The sequence below is a fragment of the Odontesthes bonariensis genome, chromosome 11 (assembly GCF_027942865.1).
Source record: "Odontesthes bonariensis isolate fOdoBon6 chromosome 11, fOdoBon6.hap1, whole genome shotgun sequence".
In the NCBI taxonomy this organism is placed as follows: domain Eukaryota; kingdom Metazoa; phylum Chordata; class Actinopteri; order Atheriniformes; family Atherinopsidae; genus Odontesthes; species Odontesthes bonariensis.
In genome coordinates, this window is record NC_134516.1 from 11,420,028 (window position 1) to 11,434,198 (window position 14,171).

The 14,171-nt window shown below is 39.2% G+C and overlaps 1 protein-coding gene across 1 annotated transcript; it reads right to left on the reverse strand.

The window, feature by feature from the left end:
- Positions 1 to 682: 682 nt before the first annotated feature.
- On the reverse strand, positions 683 to 4,352 carry LOC142391342 (putative methyltransferase DDB_G0268948). Its single transcript, XM_075477105.1, has 6 exons — positions 4,245 to 4,352; positions 3,165 to 3,325; positions 2,644 to 2,857; positions 1,512 to 1,615; positions 1,286 to 1,423; positions 683 to 770 (listed from the first exon to the last, which is right to left on the reverse strand). The coding sequence occupies exons 1-6, from the start codon at positions 4,350 to 4,352 to the stop codon at positions 683 to 685; spliced, it is 813 nt and encodes a 270-aa protein (XP_075333220.1).
- Between the last annotated feature and the right edge of the window lie 9,819 nt (positions 4,353 to 14,171).

Here is a 14,171-nt window from a genome sequence, read left to right on the forward strand (position 1 = left end):
CCTTAAAATTGTGGAAGAAACATTTTGACGTTAAGGGAAAATGGTTTTGACAGATTCGTAAGGACTTCGGGAAAAGATCACACTTGTTATGCACAGACTATCTCATATATATGTCATGTTCATGTAATAAGATTTGATATAATGTATTACTTCATTGTCAGGGTTGATAATCTAACGGAAAACAAAGAAAAAGCCTCAAAAATGAGACACTATGTTGCAAGCTGTTCACACTCGCTCTGGAACGCTCATGTTTAATCGCATGAATCCAAGTTAGAATGACTGTGTGAAGTAATGAAGCGTCGCTTTAAGTGTTCAGGGCACAAATAATTGTGGAGCAGAATTATTTCCTTTCCTTTCATAGAAGTTGGTTCGAGGACCGTTGGATTTAACAAGCTCTTCTCATTCCTGCTGTATCGAAAACATTCAGATTATCTTATCTAAAAAAATAGAATTAACCAACCAAACGTCGGATTTTAGATTTGTTGCTTTTGGTTGAATTACAAACCCTTGTCAACGCGACGGAGTTGCGATATCCTGAAAAAAAAAAAACATGTCGTAATTGCAAAAAGTTCTTCAGAAACACAAGCTAAATGGACTGGGAAAAAAACTTAGATTTGACAGAAACTAAGAGCTGCAATTCGAGCAGATTAGACAAAAACACTGAGAAACTCATCTGTGATGATCAGGGTTTGCATGCCAGCAAGTAGAAGTAGTGCACGACCATCGTAACTTCAGTGTCAGGAGAGGACGCCTTCATGGTGGACAACAATCTGGGACGAAAGAGAAATGTTGAAGTGGGTTTAGAATGAATTTGGACAGAGCGAAGACTAATAAAGAGAGGTTAAACTCTACCGCGAGACGCAGTAGCACAGCTGTGCGTAAATGTTCCTAAACTGTCATAGTAATTCAATGCAATGTCACACTTCTTTTTTTTTTTTTCCTTCCATGTAAAAGTTATGGCTCAGCACTTCTCTATATATTGTGCTTGCTGGGCGGTTCTGTCCTGTCAGTCGTGGGGAATTAATGACGGCTGTGTTATCAAAGCTGTAAAAGGCCTTCAACGGTTAAGCTTAGTCAAGCAATGCTTAGCTTTTCTGATTAATGCCCAAGACTTGTGACAGTATTCAAAGATGAATTTCAGCAGTTTTTTTTCATAATGATAAATTAATTTGGCGGTGGTGGGGGATTACGAAATCAGCATTCGGCGCCAGGTGAATGGAGGTGAGAGCTCAAGGCCAGAAGTTAACGATTAGACCGGCGGATGAGTTGGAGGTTAATAGCTCACTTGTTCTGGATGTCATTCGACAGACGCTCAGCCTCTGCAGGGTCCTTCTGTTTCAGTTTCTGGTAGCTGGAGAAGGTCTCCACCATGCCAATATACCCACTCAACGGCACCGTCCTCCTTACTTGCAGACTCTCGTTCCTAGACACAGGTTTATGAGTGGAAAATGGGCTTACCGGTCCTAAATCTTTCAACGAAGCACATGATGTGGATGTCAATAAACACTCACCACTCTTTGTCTGGATAAGAGCAAGAGTTAAACATGTCGAGGTAGAGATTAACAGAGCTCGGCCCCAGATAAGCACTTCGGAATGGAAGCAGGGCAGCGTAAAACTAATGACAACAGGAAGAGAGGAAAATTTTAACTTGTGAGATAAAAAAGATTTTTTAAAAAACGATCGAGTTGTCAGATGTATATGGAAGCCCGTTTCCCCCACTTAAAGGCGGGGTAGGGGTTCTTTTTCTGGAACATTTTTTTACATATTGCTTGAAATACTCTTCACACCCCCATTGCAACCAATTAATTAAAAGTTTGGACACAAATATGAAAAGTTTTAGTGGCCTCTAGAACGTACAATCTAGGAAAAACAGTATCCAATCATTGTGAACGGACCGTTCACAATGATTGGATACTGATGCCGTCTATCAAACTGCAATCTGCTCCTCCCTCCCCCTCTCCCCCCCCCCGTGCGCGTACCCTGCTCCGTGAACGTCCAGAAGCTTGGCAGGAAGCTAAACTAGAGCCAGCTTGGCTAGCACCTAGCATTATTAAACGTATAGTTAGCATAAACTAAATACTAAATAAGGCAACGATCGATGCTTGCTGTCAGAACAGCGCTCGTGCACCTTCGTGCTCGTGCGCGTTCATGTACTCTAGAGGCGTGCCTTCGGGGGGAAAGTGAAGAAAAGGGTTGGGACTTTTTACCGGTGTATTTTCAAAATGCAGCTTCGTTGGACTCAAAATCCAGGATCTCCTACCCTACCTTTAATAAAAATAAATTTAGAAATACTATCTCGTAATTGTGAGATACTAAATCGAAATTATGAGATACAAAGTCAAAATTATGAGATACTAAGTCAAATTAAGTCGAAATTATGAGATAGTATCTCATAATTTCTCTCATAATTACATACTATCTCATAATTTTGATTTAGTATCTCATAATTTTGATTTAGTATCTCATAATTTCGATTTAGTATCTCATAATTTTGACTTACTATCTCATAATTATGAGATAGTATCTCATAATTTCGATTTAGTCTCTCATAATTTCGATTTAGTATCTCATAATTATGAGATAGTATTTCTAAATTTATTTTTATTAGGTGGCGAAAACGGGCTTCCATAGGTTAAGACGGACCTCTTTACAGATGTCATTGAGAGCGTCAGAGGCGTCCCCATATTCAAGCGTCATGGTCATGCTGTAGCTCAGGAGGGCCAGGCAGCCTCCAGGTCGAAGCACCCGATCGGCTTCCTGGAGGAACCGCTGGCGGTCAAACCAGTGGGCCGCGGTCATGGCCGTCACAAGGTCCACTTCCCCAGATGCAAATGGTAATTCTTCTGCTGGACACTGCCTGTGGCCAAGGCGGTGGGAGAATGAAAAGATTAATGCCAGTGTAGACATACTGATGAGGGTTAACGACACAGAGTGTGAACCTTGTAGGGCTCATTCCATCTAAGTCCCCCTGAGTGTCCTCCCCTCTGCTGTTATTTATGAGCTCACAAATTGTTCAGGGCCATGAGAGCAGATGATAATTATGTCATTAAAATAGTCCTCTGCTTATTGTAATTAAAACCTGAAGAAATGAAGTTAAACACACATCTTTTTGGGGGGCTCTGGTCTTATTGAATTCCATCTGCCACACCTTCTTTCCAGCTCACCTGTATGAAACATTTAGTGGGTTGCTATTGGCTGATGCCGCTTCTAGCTGGGCGGGGCTAATGTCTGTTCCGGCCACCTTGGTGAAGTATGGCGCCAGGAAGGTTGTCCCCTGCCCCGAACCGCAGCCCACATCCACCGCAAGTTTGAACGGTTTTGGTGTCTGAACGAAATAAAGTTTTACATCAGACAACAACATAACGGACGAGGTGAGAGTGCTCTTTTTTTAGACAAGCGCTGTCTAAAAAAGTTTTAAAAAAACAAAAAACATCAAAACTATTAAATGCAAGATAAAGCTCAAGTACGGAAGCCCAGAGCAGACGTGGTACGTATAAACTTTTTTTTGATGGTTTTCTTGAGATAAAGAGATAATTATGTCGTTATCTTGAGAAAAGAACGATCGTTTTCTCGAGATAACGAGTTAATTTACCGATGGTTTTCGAGGCCACTTTTTCTCCCCAGTCCGCCCCTGTTTATATGTGTTTTATGTGTTCGCAATTTGTTTGTCTTGTAGAGATAACATATCATATACCTAACTGATCCTGCTGATATAGTCAACTTCATCAGTGACCAGCTGAGGGGACCAGGCCGTCTCCATGGTTACCGAATGATGCACGAGAGGTGCTGTCGTATCGTTTTCTCGAGATGACGAGATAAATAACTCGTTATCTCGAGAAAACAAAATGCTTGTCACACCAGCGGGATTTGCTTTGTGCATTTTCACAAACGCTCCACATTCCATGTTTGATTCATAGGCTACTTTATTCTGTTTTCAATGAGAGGGGGGTAAACATGGGTACACCTTTGCCAGAAATACATATAAACACATAAACAGGGGCGGACTGGGGAGAAAAAGTGGTCTCGAAAACCATTGGTAAATTATCTCGTTATCTCGAGAAAACGATCATTGTTTTCTTGAGATAACGACATAATTATCTCGTTATCACGGGAAAACCATCAAAAAAAAGTTTAGACGTACCACGTCCGCTCTGGGCTTCCGTACTCAAGCACTGATTACATAGCAGATAGCAAAAAGCCTGTGGAAACTTGTTATAAAACTAAAAGCTTCATCATACACATACCCTTTTCTCCATATAGTCCATGATTATACTGATCACTTCATGCGGTGCCACTCTGTACTGCAGGTATGAGTCTGCGTGATCTTTACCTTCAAAGAGCCGCACAGCCATGTTTCTGCTCGAAAAGTGTAACTACAGGACGGCGTAAGCTTCACAACTCATGAGGCAGAACTTGCCGACCGGTTCAGTCAGGAAGGCAACAACAAAAAGTCAGAGAAAAAAGGGGGCAAACGCAGGGTTCCAGAGAGCAGAGCTCAAAAATACCAGGAAGAGAAAAATCGGAGTATTTCAAAACATAATAGGAAGCAACGAGCAAGAAACAAGGAAAGTGTGTCTACCTGATTGAAGCTATGACTGTGAGCTTGTCTTTACTAATACAGCAAGTTAAACATTAACCAACACAAACATAAACTAGATGGAAGAACTCAGACTATCATGCCCTCTGGTCTGGTTTGTATATACACACACACACACACACATACATATATATATATATATATTTATAATTAATAATTAAAATTTTTAATCTAATTAATCACACGATTTCCCTGATTAATCAGGATTAATCGCATTTGTACGCAAAATCCAAAAACGAATTCAAAAGTAGTGTATAGCCTTTAGCTTTTAGTATTTAGTTTTATTTTAAATGTACTGCCATATGAATGAAAGTGCCATAACATTTGTTGTGCAAACACACTTTTAACATCAGCATCTTTATGGAGTTTTTATGTAGAAGCCTCGCTCCACTGTCTGTTTCCTTGAATGACTTGCTGCTATCAATTGTGTGTTTTGCCTTTAAGTGATATTTTAGACTGGAACTACTACGCTGAGAAGACAATTCAACTCGGCAGTGTTTACAGATGACTTTGGTTCTGTCGACTCCGCCGTCTGGAAGAACTTTAAAATGAAAATGGCCGAGTAAAAGTTCCGTACCCTTCTCCATGTTTGGTGGATCCGCCAATTACTTTCTTTTCCAGTTCCGCAGCAGACAGCAACAGACTTTTACAAAATAAAAGCCTGTGAGCAACAGACTTTTACAATAATAAAACAAATGATAAAACAGTGGTGGTCCGTGGCGTAGTGGGTGGAGCAGCCGCCCCATGTACAGAGGCTATAGTCCTCACTGCAGCTGGCCCCGGTTCAAGTCCCGCATTGGATGGCCCTGTGCTGCGTGTCGTTCCCCCTCTCTCTGCTTCCTGTTTCTCTGAACTTTCCTATCCATTAAAGGCACAAAAGCCCCCCAAAATGTTTTTTTTTTTTTAATAAAAAAGAATATATATATATATATATATATTTATATATATTTTAAATTTAAAAAATTTAAAAAAATTTAAAAAACATGCGTTAATGCACGATAAAATATTTATCGGCGTTAAATAATGAATGCGTTAACGCGATAATAACGACTTAACTTGCCCAGCCCTAATATATATATTTTCCAAATACAGTTTCTTGGGACATCCTATATAAGTCATTAAATGCTTCATATGATTTTATGGAGGTGACATGGGTTGATGATTGCGTTACATTTACTTTTTTTATTTTTTTTTTACATACAAAATGTCATGAACAGAAGTAGTAAAAAAGAAGATTTCAACTTTAAATTTGACTAATTGCTCTTGTTGTGACTGGAAATGACATAAACATGTCACAAGAGTCTATTCTCTGTAATCAGTGCGGGAAAAGCCTTCATTTGCTTTTACGCGTGTCTCCACTGAGATATTGGCCCCACTTCTCATCAGCGATGATATCCGGTTCTTCCAGACCGAAAAGCCTGCTTGCCCTCTGGTTGGGTTTCAGATCTGGACTCGCTATTGGCCACATAAAAACTGATATGCCTCGCTCCAATCTTCTCGACCACTTTGGCCATAAAGTTTTGGATCTACGACTTGATGAAAAGTCACAAAGACAAGTTTGTCTGCAGACTACTAGAGGTTTTCCACAATATGGTCCTTTTTAAATTTTTTTTTTTAAAAGGATCAAAACTAAGGCCGTGCTAATTGATCTTAGCAATTCCAGAACCGTCATCCCAAGGCGGACACTCCAGCACGCCAAGAACAAGGTTTGTCTCCAGTAATGCTGACTCACTTCTGCAAGACAGGCTCTCGTGAGCTCAAATGGCCTTTGCAAAAGCCCACATGGCCAGAAAAGGAAGCTTTTTGGTGATCAGGTGTCTGCTTGGAAGAGAGACAAATGGAATTTCTAAATGGCTTTCATTTGGTGAAAGCACAGGAGAGCATCAGCCAGAAGAAATCTATTGGTCAAATAAAACGCAGCTACTTATCAAAATTTGGCAGCTGTATGAACCATTCCAGACTTGAGTATGTGTGCTGCAGCTTTTGCTAAGACAATAAATCATGTGTTTTCCTAATGGAATTACGCTGTAGATGGAAATGCTTGAACTGGCATGCAAAAAGCAGCAGATGGCAGTAAATGCCCATACAGTGCGTGGCAGACAGTGGATATGCGGTGAGTAATATAATCAGTTTGTTTCCTGACTTAATCTTATTCAGTAGGCATACTGATATATAAGGTATGGTCAAAAGAACGGATAAAATCATATCATAGGTATCCCCATATGAAGAGGCCAAAATGACTCAGTTCTTGCGGCCTTTTTCTTACATACCTCGAAAAAAATCCTTCCAGGATTGTTGTAATTTAAAGTCATGGCCCTGTATTCTCTTCCTAATCAACAAATATTGATCTCTCCTATTCACCTGATCAATATCTATTGTCAAATATGATTTGCAATAGGCCTCGTGTTAACAAAGTGGGAGCAGGAAGGTGTAGGGCATCCTCATTCAGCACAGGAGCCCCGCAACCCTTAACCCCACAGCGTTGGCTGCCACGTGCAGCCATGCTTTGTGTCTTCCAATCAATCACCTTTGATCAAACCTGTCAGCTCCACTCAAGTCACTGTCCTCTACTGGCTGTGTACATGTGTGTAGCTGAACCATCCTTTGGAGGACAAGGCTGTCAACACATGTGTTTATCCAGACATGACCAATGTATCACCAACTCTTTACCAGCAAGTCATATTACCGTGTCCACACACAATTTCAAACACACTCACAGGAGCCATTAAAAAGACAAAGTTAATGGACTCAGACAAGCAGCATCATGTATAGCTTTAATATCTGCAGGCATCCTCGACACAGTAGAAAAGAGCAGTGGGGGTGCTTCTATCGATGGTGACATGCGGCGTTGCTAATGCTGCATGGGAATTCTTCTGGAAAGCAATCACACAGGTAATCCAGACTATATGAGAGAGAGAATTATTACAAATACTGGATTTAAAAGTGAGCTTTTTCGTGATGGCAAGGGGAGGAAAAATAAATATAATTTTTTTCCAAGTAAAAACCAGTTTTTCGAATTTGAATGTAAGGAGGATTGTGGAGAAGGAGATATTAGAGTAGGCTATTATATGCATTTTAAAAATTCATTCCAGCCAAAAATATATGCGCAGTGTATACCTGCACACAGACTTTTTCACTTCCTCTGACAGTGTGAGTGCAGACACATGCAGGCTTGGTGGATGGATGGGTATTGAGTATAAAATCCCCCTTCCCTGTGGAAATCTCTGCAGGTAGAAGCAGAGCGCAGCTGCTGGATGAAATCCATGAATTTACAAAGACTCTCTGTTGCCTTATTGAAAGCCATGTCATTTTTGCAGGAAATGTGTTGTCATGGACTTTTGAAGCTCCCGAATCTTCAAACACATCAGTTTCTGCAAAGTAGCATGAAAACCCTTGAGATGAAAATAGCAACATTAAAATAAACTGTAGTTCTAGGTTCTAAAGTAATTAGCATTAAGTGATTTGGTCAAGTTAAGGTTATTGTAAACTATGATCTTAAGTTTCAGAATTTATTAGAGTATACGCTTTAATTTTATTTTTATTTTTTTACTTGTAAATTACTAGTATACAAGTATTCAAACCATAAACACATTGTCAGAATGGTTGCATAGCTAACTGAAGTAGCTAATGGACAAAGTAAATGTTAGCTTGTTACACATTAGTTTAAAAGACACAGAAATTTTCTGACATATGATTTCAAATATTCTAGAAACAATTGAAATCTTAAATTATATTCCACACAAATGACAACACCTTTAAACACCTCAAAAGTTAAGAGTCTCACAATTAGGCTGCTGAGATTTTTCTTCACCTGTTTTGCCGACCAATTTGGTAGGACTATTGTTCAATCAGATCCGTGAGCATAATTATGTACTGATTAATCATTATTTAGTTGTTGCCGAATCTTGTATTATAATCCTCATTGGGAGGAAGTGACAACTTGTGCTGGAGTTTTTTTGTGCGAGATCACTGTCGACAAATCTCAATCAAAAAGCAACAAGTTCTCACATGAAATACAGAGTACATACATCTTTTCCCGCAATCTAACATCGTGTCATTGGCTTAACTTTATCTTTTTTCTTTTTATCAGTATGCTATTTGCTACTTTTTCTACTTTGCTACTATTTCACTACATTTTACGCATCACAAACACATATTATTTTTCATCCAATCAAGTTTCAGCTATCAATCTTTTGCTCCACCCTCACTCGTGGCTATAAAAAAAACCAAGACGATTGTCTTTGATGCTTCCCAAATCAAAGAAATACTCTCTTTTTACATTGTTCTACATTTTTTGAGGAGGCTGAGAGTGTTTGGCATTGAGAAAGAAATAATGTTGGCCTTTTACAGGGCTTCCATTGAATCCATTATTAGATATGGGATTATTGTATGGTTTGGGAACCTGTCTATTAAATTGAAAGGTGAACTGCAAACTCTCATCAAGAGAGCGGGGAAAATAATGGGCATGCCCTCTCCCACATTATTGCAAGCGTTATTTGATGAAACAGTGAAAAGGCAGAGAAATATGAAAATCATATTTTGCATGGTGAATATGAGATACTGCCCTCAGGAAGAAGATACAGGGTCCCGAACTGTAAAACGAATAGGTTCAAATTTTCAATGGTCCCTAGGTCAATTAGGCTACTAAATAATATGTCTTAATGGTTGTGTGTGTTGGGGGGGGGTGCATGTGTCAGGTTCTTTATTGTAATCTTAGGTAGTATTTTATGTATGTGTGTGTGTGTGTGTGTGTGTGTGTGTGTGTGTGTGTGTGTGTGTGTGTGTGTGTGTGGGGTTGTATTTTTATTTAGCATCATATGTATAATATTAATTTTTATATTTAGGAGGTATGTGCAATGGATATCCAAATGGGGTAGAATTACTGATGATGGGATGATAGGATCAAGAGGGAGGGTTGTGTGCACTAAATGGTTGTCTGCTGCGGGGCTATGGCTGTAGGCAAACTAGGCTACAGTGTATCTATGTTTACATGTTGCCTTGTTCAGCATATATTGTATGTTTCTTGTGTGTTCCCTCTGTGGTACCTAAGTCGTGTCTAAGTCTTGTTCGTTCATTGTAAATCACACCTTCTCGTGCCCATGCAAAATTTCTCTCCTGTAGAGACAATAGAGGCTAATCTTATCTTATCTTATCTTATTGTGAAGATGTAACGATCCAACTCCAACCACTTTCACGGCATCCCTAATGTTACTTCACAAGTCATGCCCACTAATCCAAAACCCAACTAGTCATATTGGATGTGGACAGAGTTGGACAGTCCAACTACAATATATATTTTTTACATTTATAAATATATTATATATGTACATATATATGTATATATAAACCAATGGGCGATATTATGGTGAATACACCCATCTTTATGTACATTCTGTGTGTAAACTGAAACAAGAAAGATAAGAAAAATAAACCAGTAGCCTTGATATGCTGAATCATGCTGGACTTTGCCAATTTGTTCATATCTGATTCCTTTCCTAAAATCTTTGCTCCTCCAACTTGTAATGTGAGGGGAGGAGACAAGGAAGTGACATGAGGAGAGAGGGGGGGAGGCTACAGGCTTTTAACAAAATGAGACATGCTTGCTTTGGAGCCATTATTCTAACATCAATCTAATATAATGTGAGACAGCTGCATCATCTTGTTTTGTCCTAGCCTACCACTGAATTTTATTAGGGTATTAGGGTATTAATTAACATCTATTTATGACAATCCATTTACTTTTAATCAAATTTACAGTACTGGATGATATACCACGCCCATGTCATACTTCAAGGATGTTGAAAGGACAAGTGAAACCTCACTTAAATCTCCACCAGCAAACCTTCGAACTCCACCATGTCATGTTATGGACCTTTTTTTGAAGATGTTTTTGCTGAGAATGAGAGGAGAGGAAAACTTCTCTTAACAGGAAGAAACCTCCAGCAGAATCAGATTCATGGAGAGTGGCCATCTGTCTTGACCAGTTGGGGGTTGAGAGGACAGGAAAGAGGGGTCAATAAGTTCCATAACACCAGGCCAGGGATACCTGCTGAGTAAGAAAAAGAAACACAAGTTAATGACAAAAATAATAACATATACATTCATGCAGAGTAAGGAAAAATGCTCAGCATCATGGGAGGTCCCCCAGCAGTCTAAGCCTCTAGCAGCATAACAAGAAATGGCTCTGGGTCATCTGAGCCATCCCTAACTTTAATCTTTATCCAAAAGGAAAGTTGTTAGAATGATCTTTATGGTAGAGATAGTGTCTGTTTCACCCTGCTCTTGGACTGCACGTCTACTTGTGGTTCCCAGAAGCCTCTGTTGCGGGGGGAAATACAGAACTATGACATCTTTAAGATCCAATTGATCTTGGTCATTTCGAGCTTTACATGTGAAGAAAAGAATTTCAAGAGGGATCCAAACAAAACACCACCAAACAAGCCATATCAGGGCAGCAATCACTCTCAAGTACCCTAGGAGCTGGAGGTTGGATGGCGCGGTAACTTGCAGGGCTTTTATTTGACGAGGCGATGATGACACAAGACCAACATATGACATTGGCTTTTTACTTCCAGAGTTACGTTCAGTTGATAAACACAACAATTCTTAACTTAAGCAATTTTGTTACTTCCAAGCAGTGTTGTTTTTGACAACCATCTTAGATTTAGTCTTAGTCTTAGTCTTTTGGACTAAAATGCTTATTGGTTTTAGTCACATTTTAGTCACTTCTATATGTGATAGTTTTAGTCCAGTTTTAGTCGACGCATAACTCAAAAGGGTTTTAGTCTAGTTTTAGTCGACGAAAAGTAAAAAGGTTTTAGTCTAGTTTTAGTAAAAAAAAAAGAAAAAATAAGTATACCGTGTTAAGAAATAGTATGGTCTTAACTATCAAACAAGCAGAACAAAAATGCATAGCTTATTAACTGACCCTGTACTAAAGCTTTCTGATTTTTCATTCTGTACTGTGCGTGTGTCCCAACTTTACTGTAAGCGCACTAAACGCACAGGTCCTGGTTAGGGTTGCACAACGTCACTTGTGGCTTTTAGGCTAAAGCTAGCAGACTCTACGTATAACAGTAACTCGACCTGTTTAACATATCAAGTTACGTGCTGACAGAACGTACACACAAAGAGATAACCACACCGTCACTGAATGTAAACATGGCTAAACATGCTGCTAAAGTAACACACACATAATGAATTGACGTTAGCGTAACAAAAGCTAACTTTATCCTGAAGTTACCTGCCCATTTGCGCTAGGAGTATGTGGAAAACGTACTAATGTATTAGCTTACTATGAAATTTATCGATTATGTTAACAGCATTTGTAACTTACCTTCGAAAAAATATCCCTGTGGTGAGCCTTAAGGTGCCACAGCAGATACTTTTTAGGTTTTAATTGACACACACAATAAGCAGAAATGTCATGCATTTTAAACGTCTGACAGATCACCCACTAACATTTTCGTCCATTCTCGTCTCGTCAACGAAAACTCACACACGTCTCGTCATGTTTTCGTCATCAGAGAGCTATGTTTATCTCGTCACCGTCTCGTTATCGTCATGAAAAAAAGTGGCGTCAACGAAATGATTTTGTCATCGTCATCGTTGACAAAAACAACACTGCTTCCAAGTCTCGGTCTGAAATGCATTCTTTTTGTCACTCCCATGGACACCATTTTTACAACTCACATGTCGTTGATCTCACGAACAGTAGAGGTTGCATATTCTTCTAACGTAAAACGGGCTGTTTCAGCCTGCTTGATAAAAAATGTTAGCAACCCATTTGGGCAGAGGACAGTTCTCATGATTCAAATTATGATCTACTTTTGTTGTTATATTAATCAAATGACCAACGAAACACATATCCACCACAACCTGAGAATCCACGTATATACCGCAACAAAGCACAAAGATACGTCAGAAAGTAAGTCGTGTTTCTGAATTTCTGTTTTGATTCGTGATTTGTTTCTGTACTTCAGTCATGTTTAATCTTATCTTGTTATGTTTTGTAGGTTATCACATAAAGCCACCATTATTTGGGGTTAAGAGATGGTAGTTGTTCTTGAACTGCTCACACATACTAAAATGACTCCCGAGGCAGAAACTTTTAAGCAGACACCAAGAGAGTAAAGCCTCAGTTCAAGTCTTCAAAACCCATTTTTCTGCTTTGAACTCCATTTGAACCCTATAGCACTTTCTGCAACAGGCTGTGTACTCTGAGCAGTTTTTTTTTTCATGACACAGAAAACAGACTTCATATATCCTACAGTTCCCCTTAAAACCATTCAAAATGCTACAGCTGTGAACCAACTGGCCAAACACTTTGGAGTTTATTTATCATGGGATACATAAAGTGTTGCATTTTGAGTGTGTGGCTTTGAAAATTGTACAAATGGTTTGAAGGAAAAAGGGAACATTATTAAGGAGCATCAATTTTCTTTTGAACAGAGGCACATAATTTCTACATTTACAATAGAATGTTATTCAAGTTCATAGATCATTAATATTTAGTATGTATTTTGAGGTAGGAATTAATCAGTACGTCATCAAAGTCCTAGTTAGTGAAACAATGTTAAAGTTTCTTAAAACCGAAAGCCTATGGAAACGTTTTTCTATAGCTTCCTGTTGAGAATAAAAAGGAAGACAAGTCTTTCCTTGTCTTTTTACTAGGGTGCTGGGCATTGTGCCAAACTGTTTCCAATCTCTTGTAGGATATGAAGATCTTAAATCTCCAGCCATTAAAACTTCACTTGAGACTCTCTGTTTTCTTCACGGCCAGTTGTAAAGAACAAATATCACTAGTATCGAGGAGATCAGATCGACTCTGAGGCTGGTTTTTTCTTTTTTTTTTTATTGCAGGGATGCTCGCTCCGAGATGCACTCGGAGGGCTAATCCCACTCTCCGAGGAGAGAGGTAGGTATTGGCTTTGATGATAGAAATGGATTAAACAGATTACATTAAAGGCCAGTCTAATTGAACCAATCTATCCTGATTCTGCTGCTGTAAGATAAATGATGAGAGGGCAAGATAGGATATATAGGTCATACATTTGTGTGTCTGGCTCTGGATTTCTCTGTGGGCATTTACGGGCTCGCTTGAAAAATACAGCAAAGCGATCACTTTCTTCTTCTTCTTGAAGTGTGTGTACAGTTCTGTACAAGTCTGTGTTTCGACAATACGCTGGTTTACCTTGATTCATTTCTGCCATATAAGATTAGCAATTTTGGGTTTAGTTCTAATTTTGGCTAACTCTTATTTGTCTGTATTATTGATCTTGTTTGAAACACTTTTGCTTGTGGAAAACTAAAATTGGCACTGGAAAGTTCATAAATACTACTCTATGTTCATGTTTTCTTATCCTTCTCTCAAGTTAAAGCCCCCCCCCCCCCCCCCCCCCCCCCACAGACAATTTCACATATTTCCGGTTGAAGAAGTGAAAGAAGAACACAAACAACAAAAAAAAGCTGCTCTGAAAAGAGAAATTGCCCACATTGATTGACTGATTGATTCTGCCTTTTTGGTCAAGTTTTACATGTGCGGTTTTCATTATTCAAGGAAGACTGAAAATAA

Excerpts from the sequence above, each read along its gene's own strand:
- LOC142391342 (XM_075477105.1), bottom strand. The coding sequence starts at position 4,352 with ATGGCTGTGCGGCTCTTTGAAGGTAAAGATCACGCAGACTCATACCTG. Across the intron at positions 1,616-2,643 it reads TCAATGACATCTGTAAAGAG|TTTTACGCTGCCCTGCTTCC; the intron begins GTCCGTCTTAAC and ends TGTTGTCATTAG. Across the intron at positions 1,424-1,511 it reads TCTTATCCAGACAAAGAGTG|GAACGAGAGTCTGCAAGTAA; the intron begins GTGAGTGTTTAT and ends ACCTGTGTCTAG.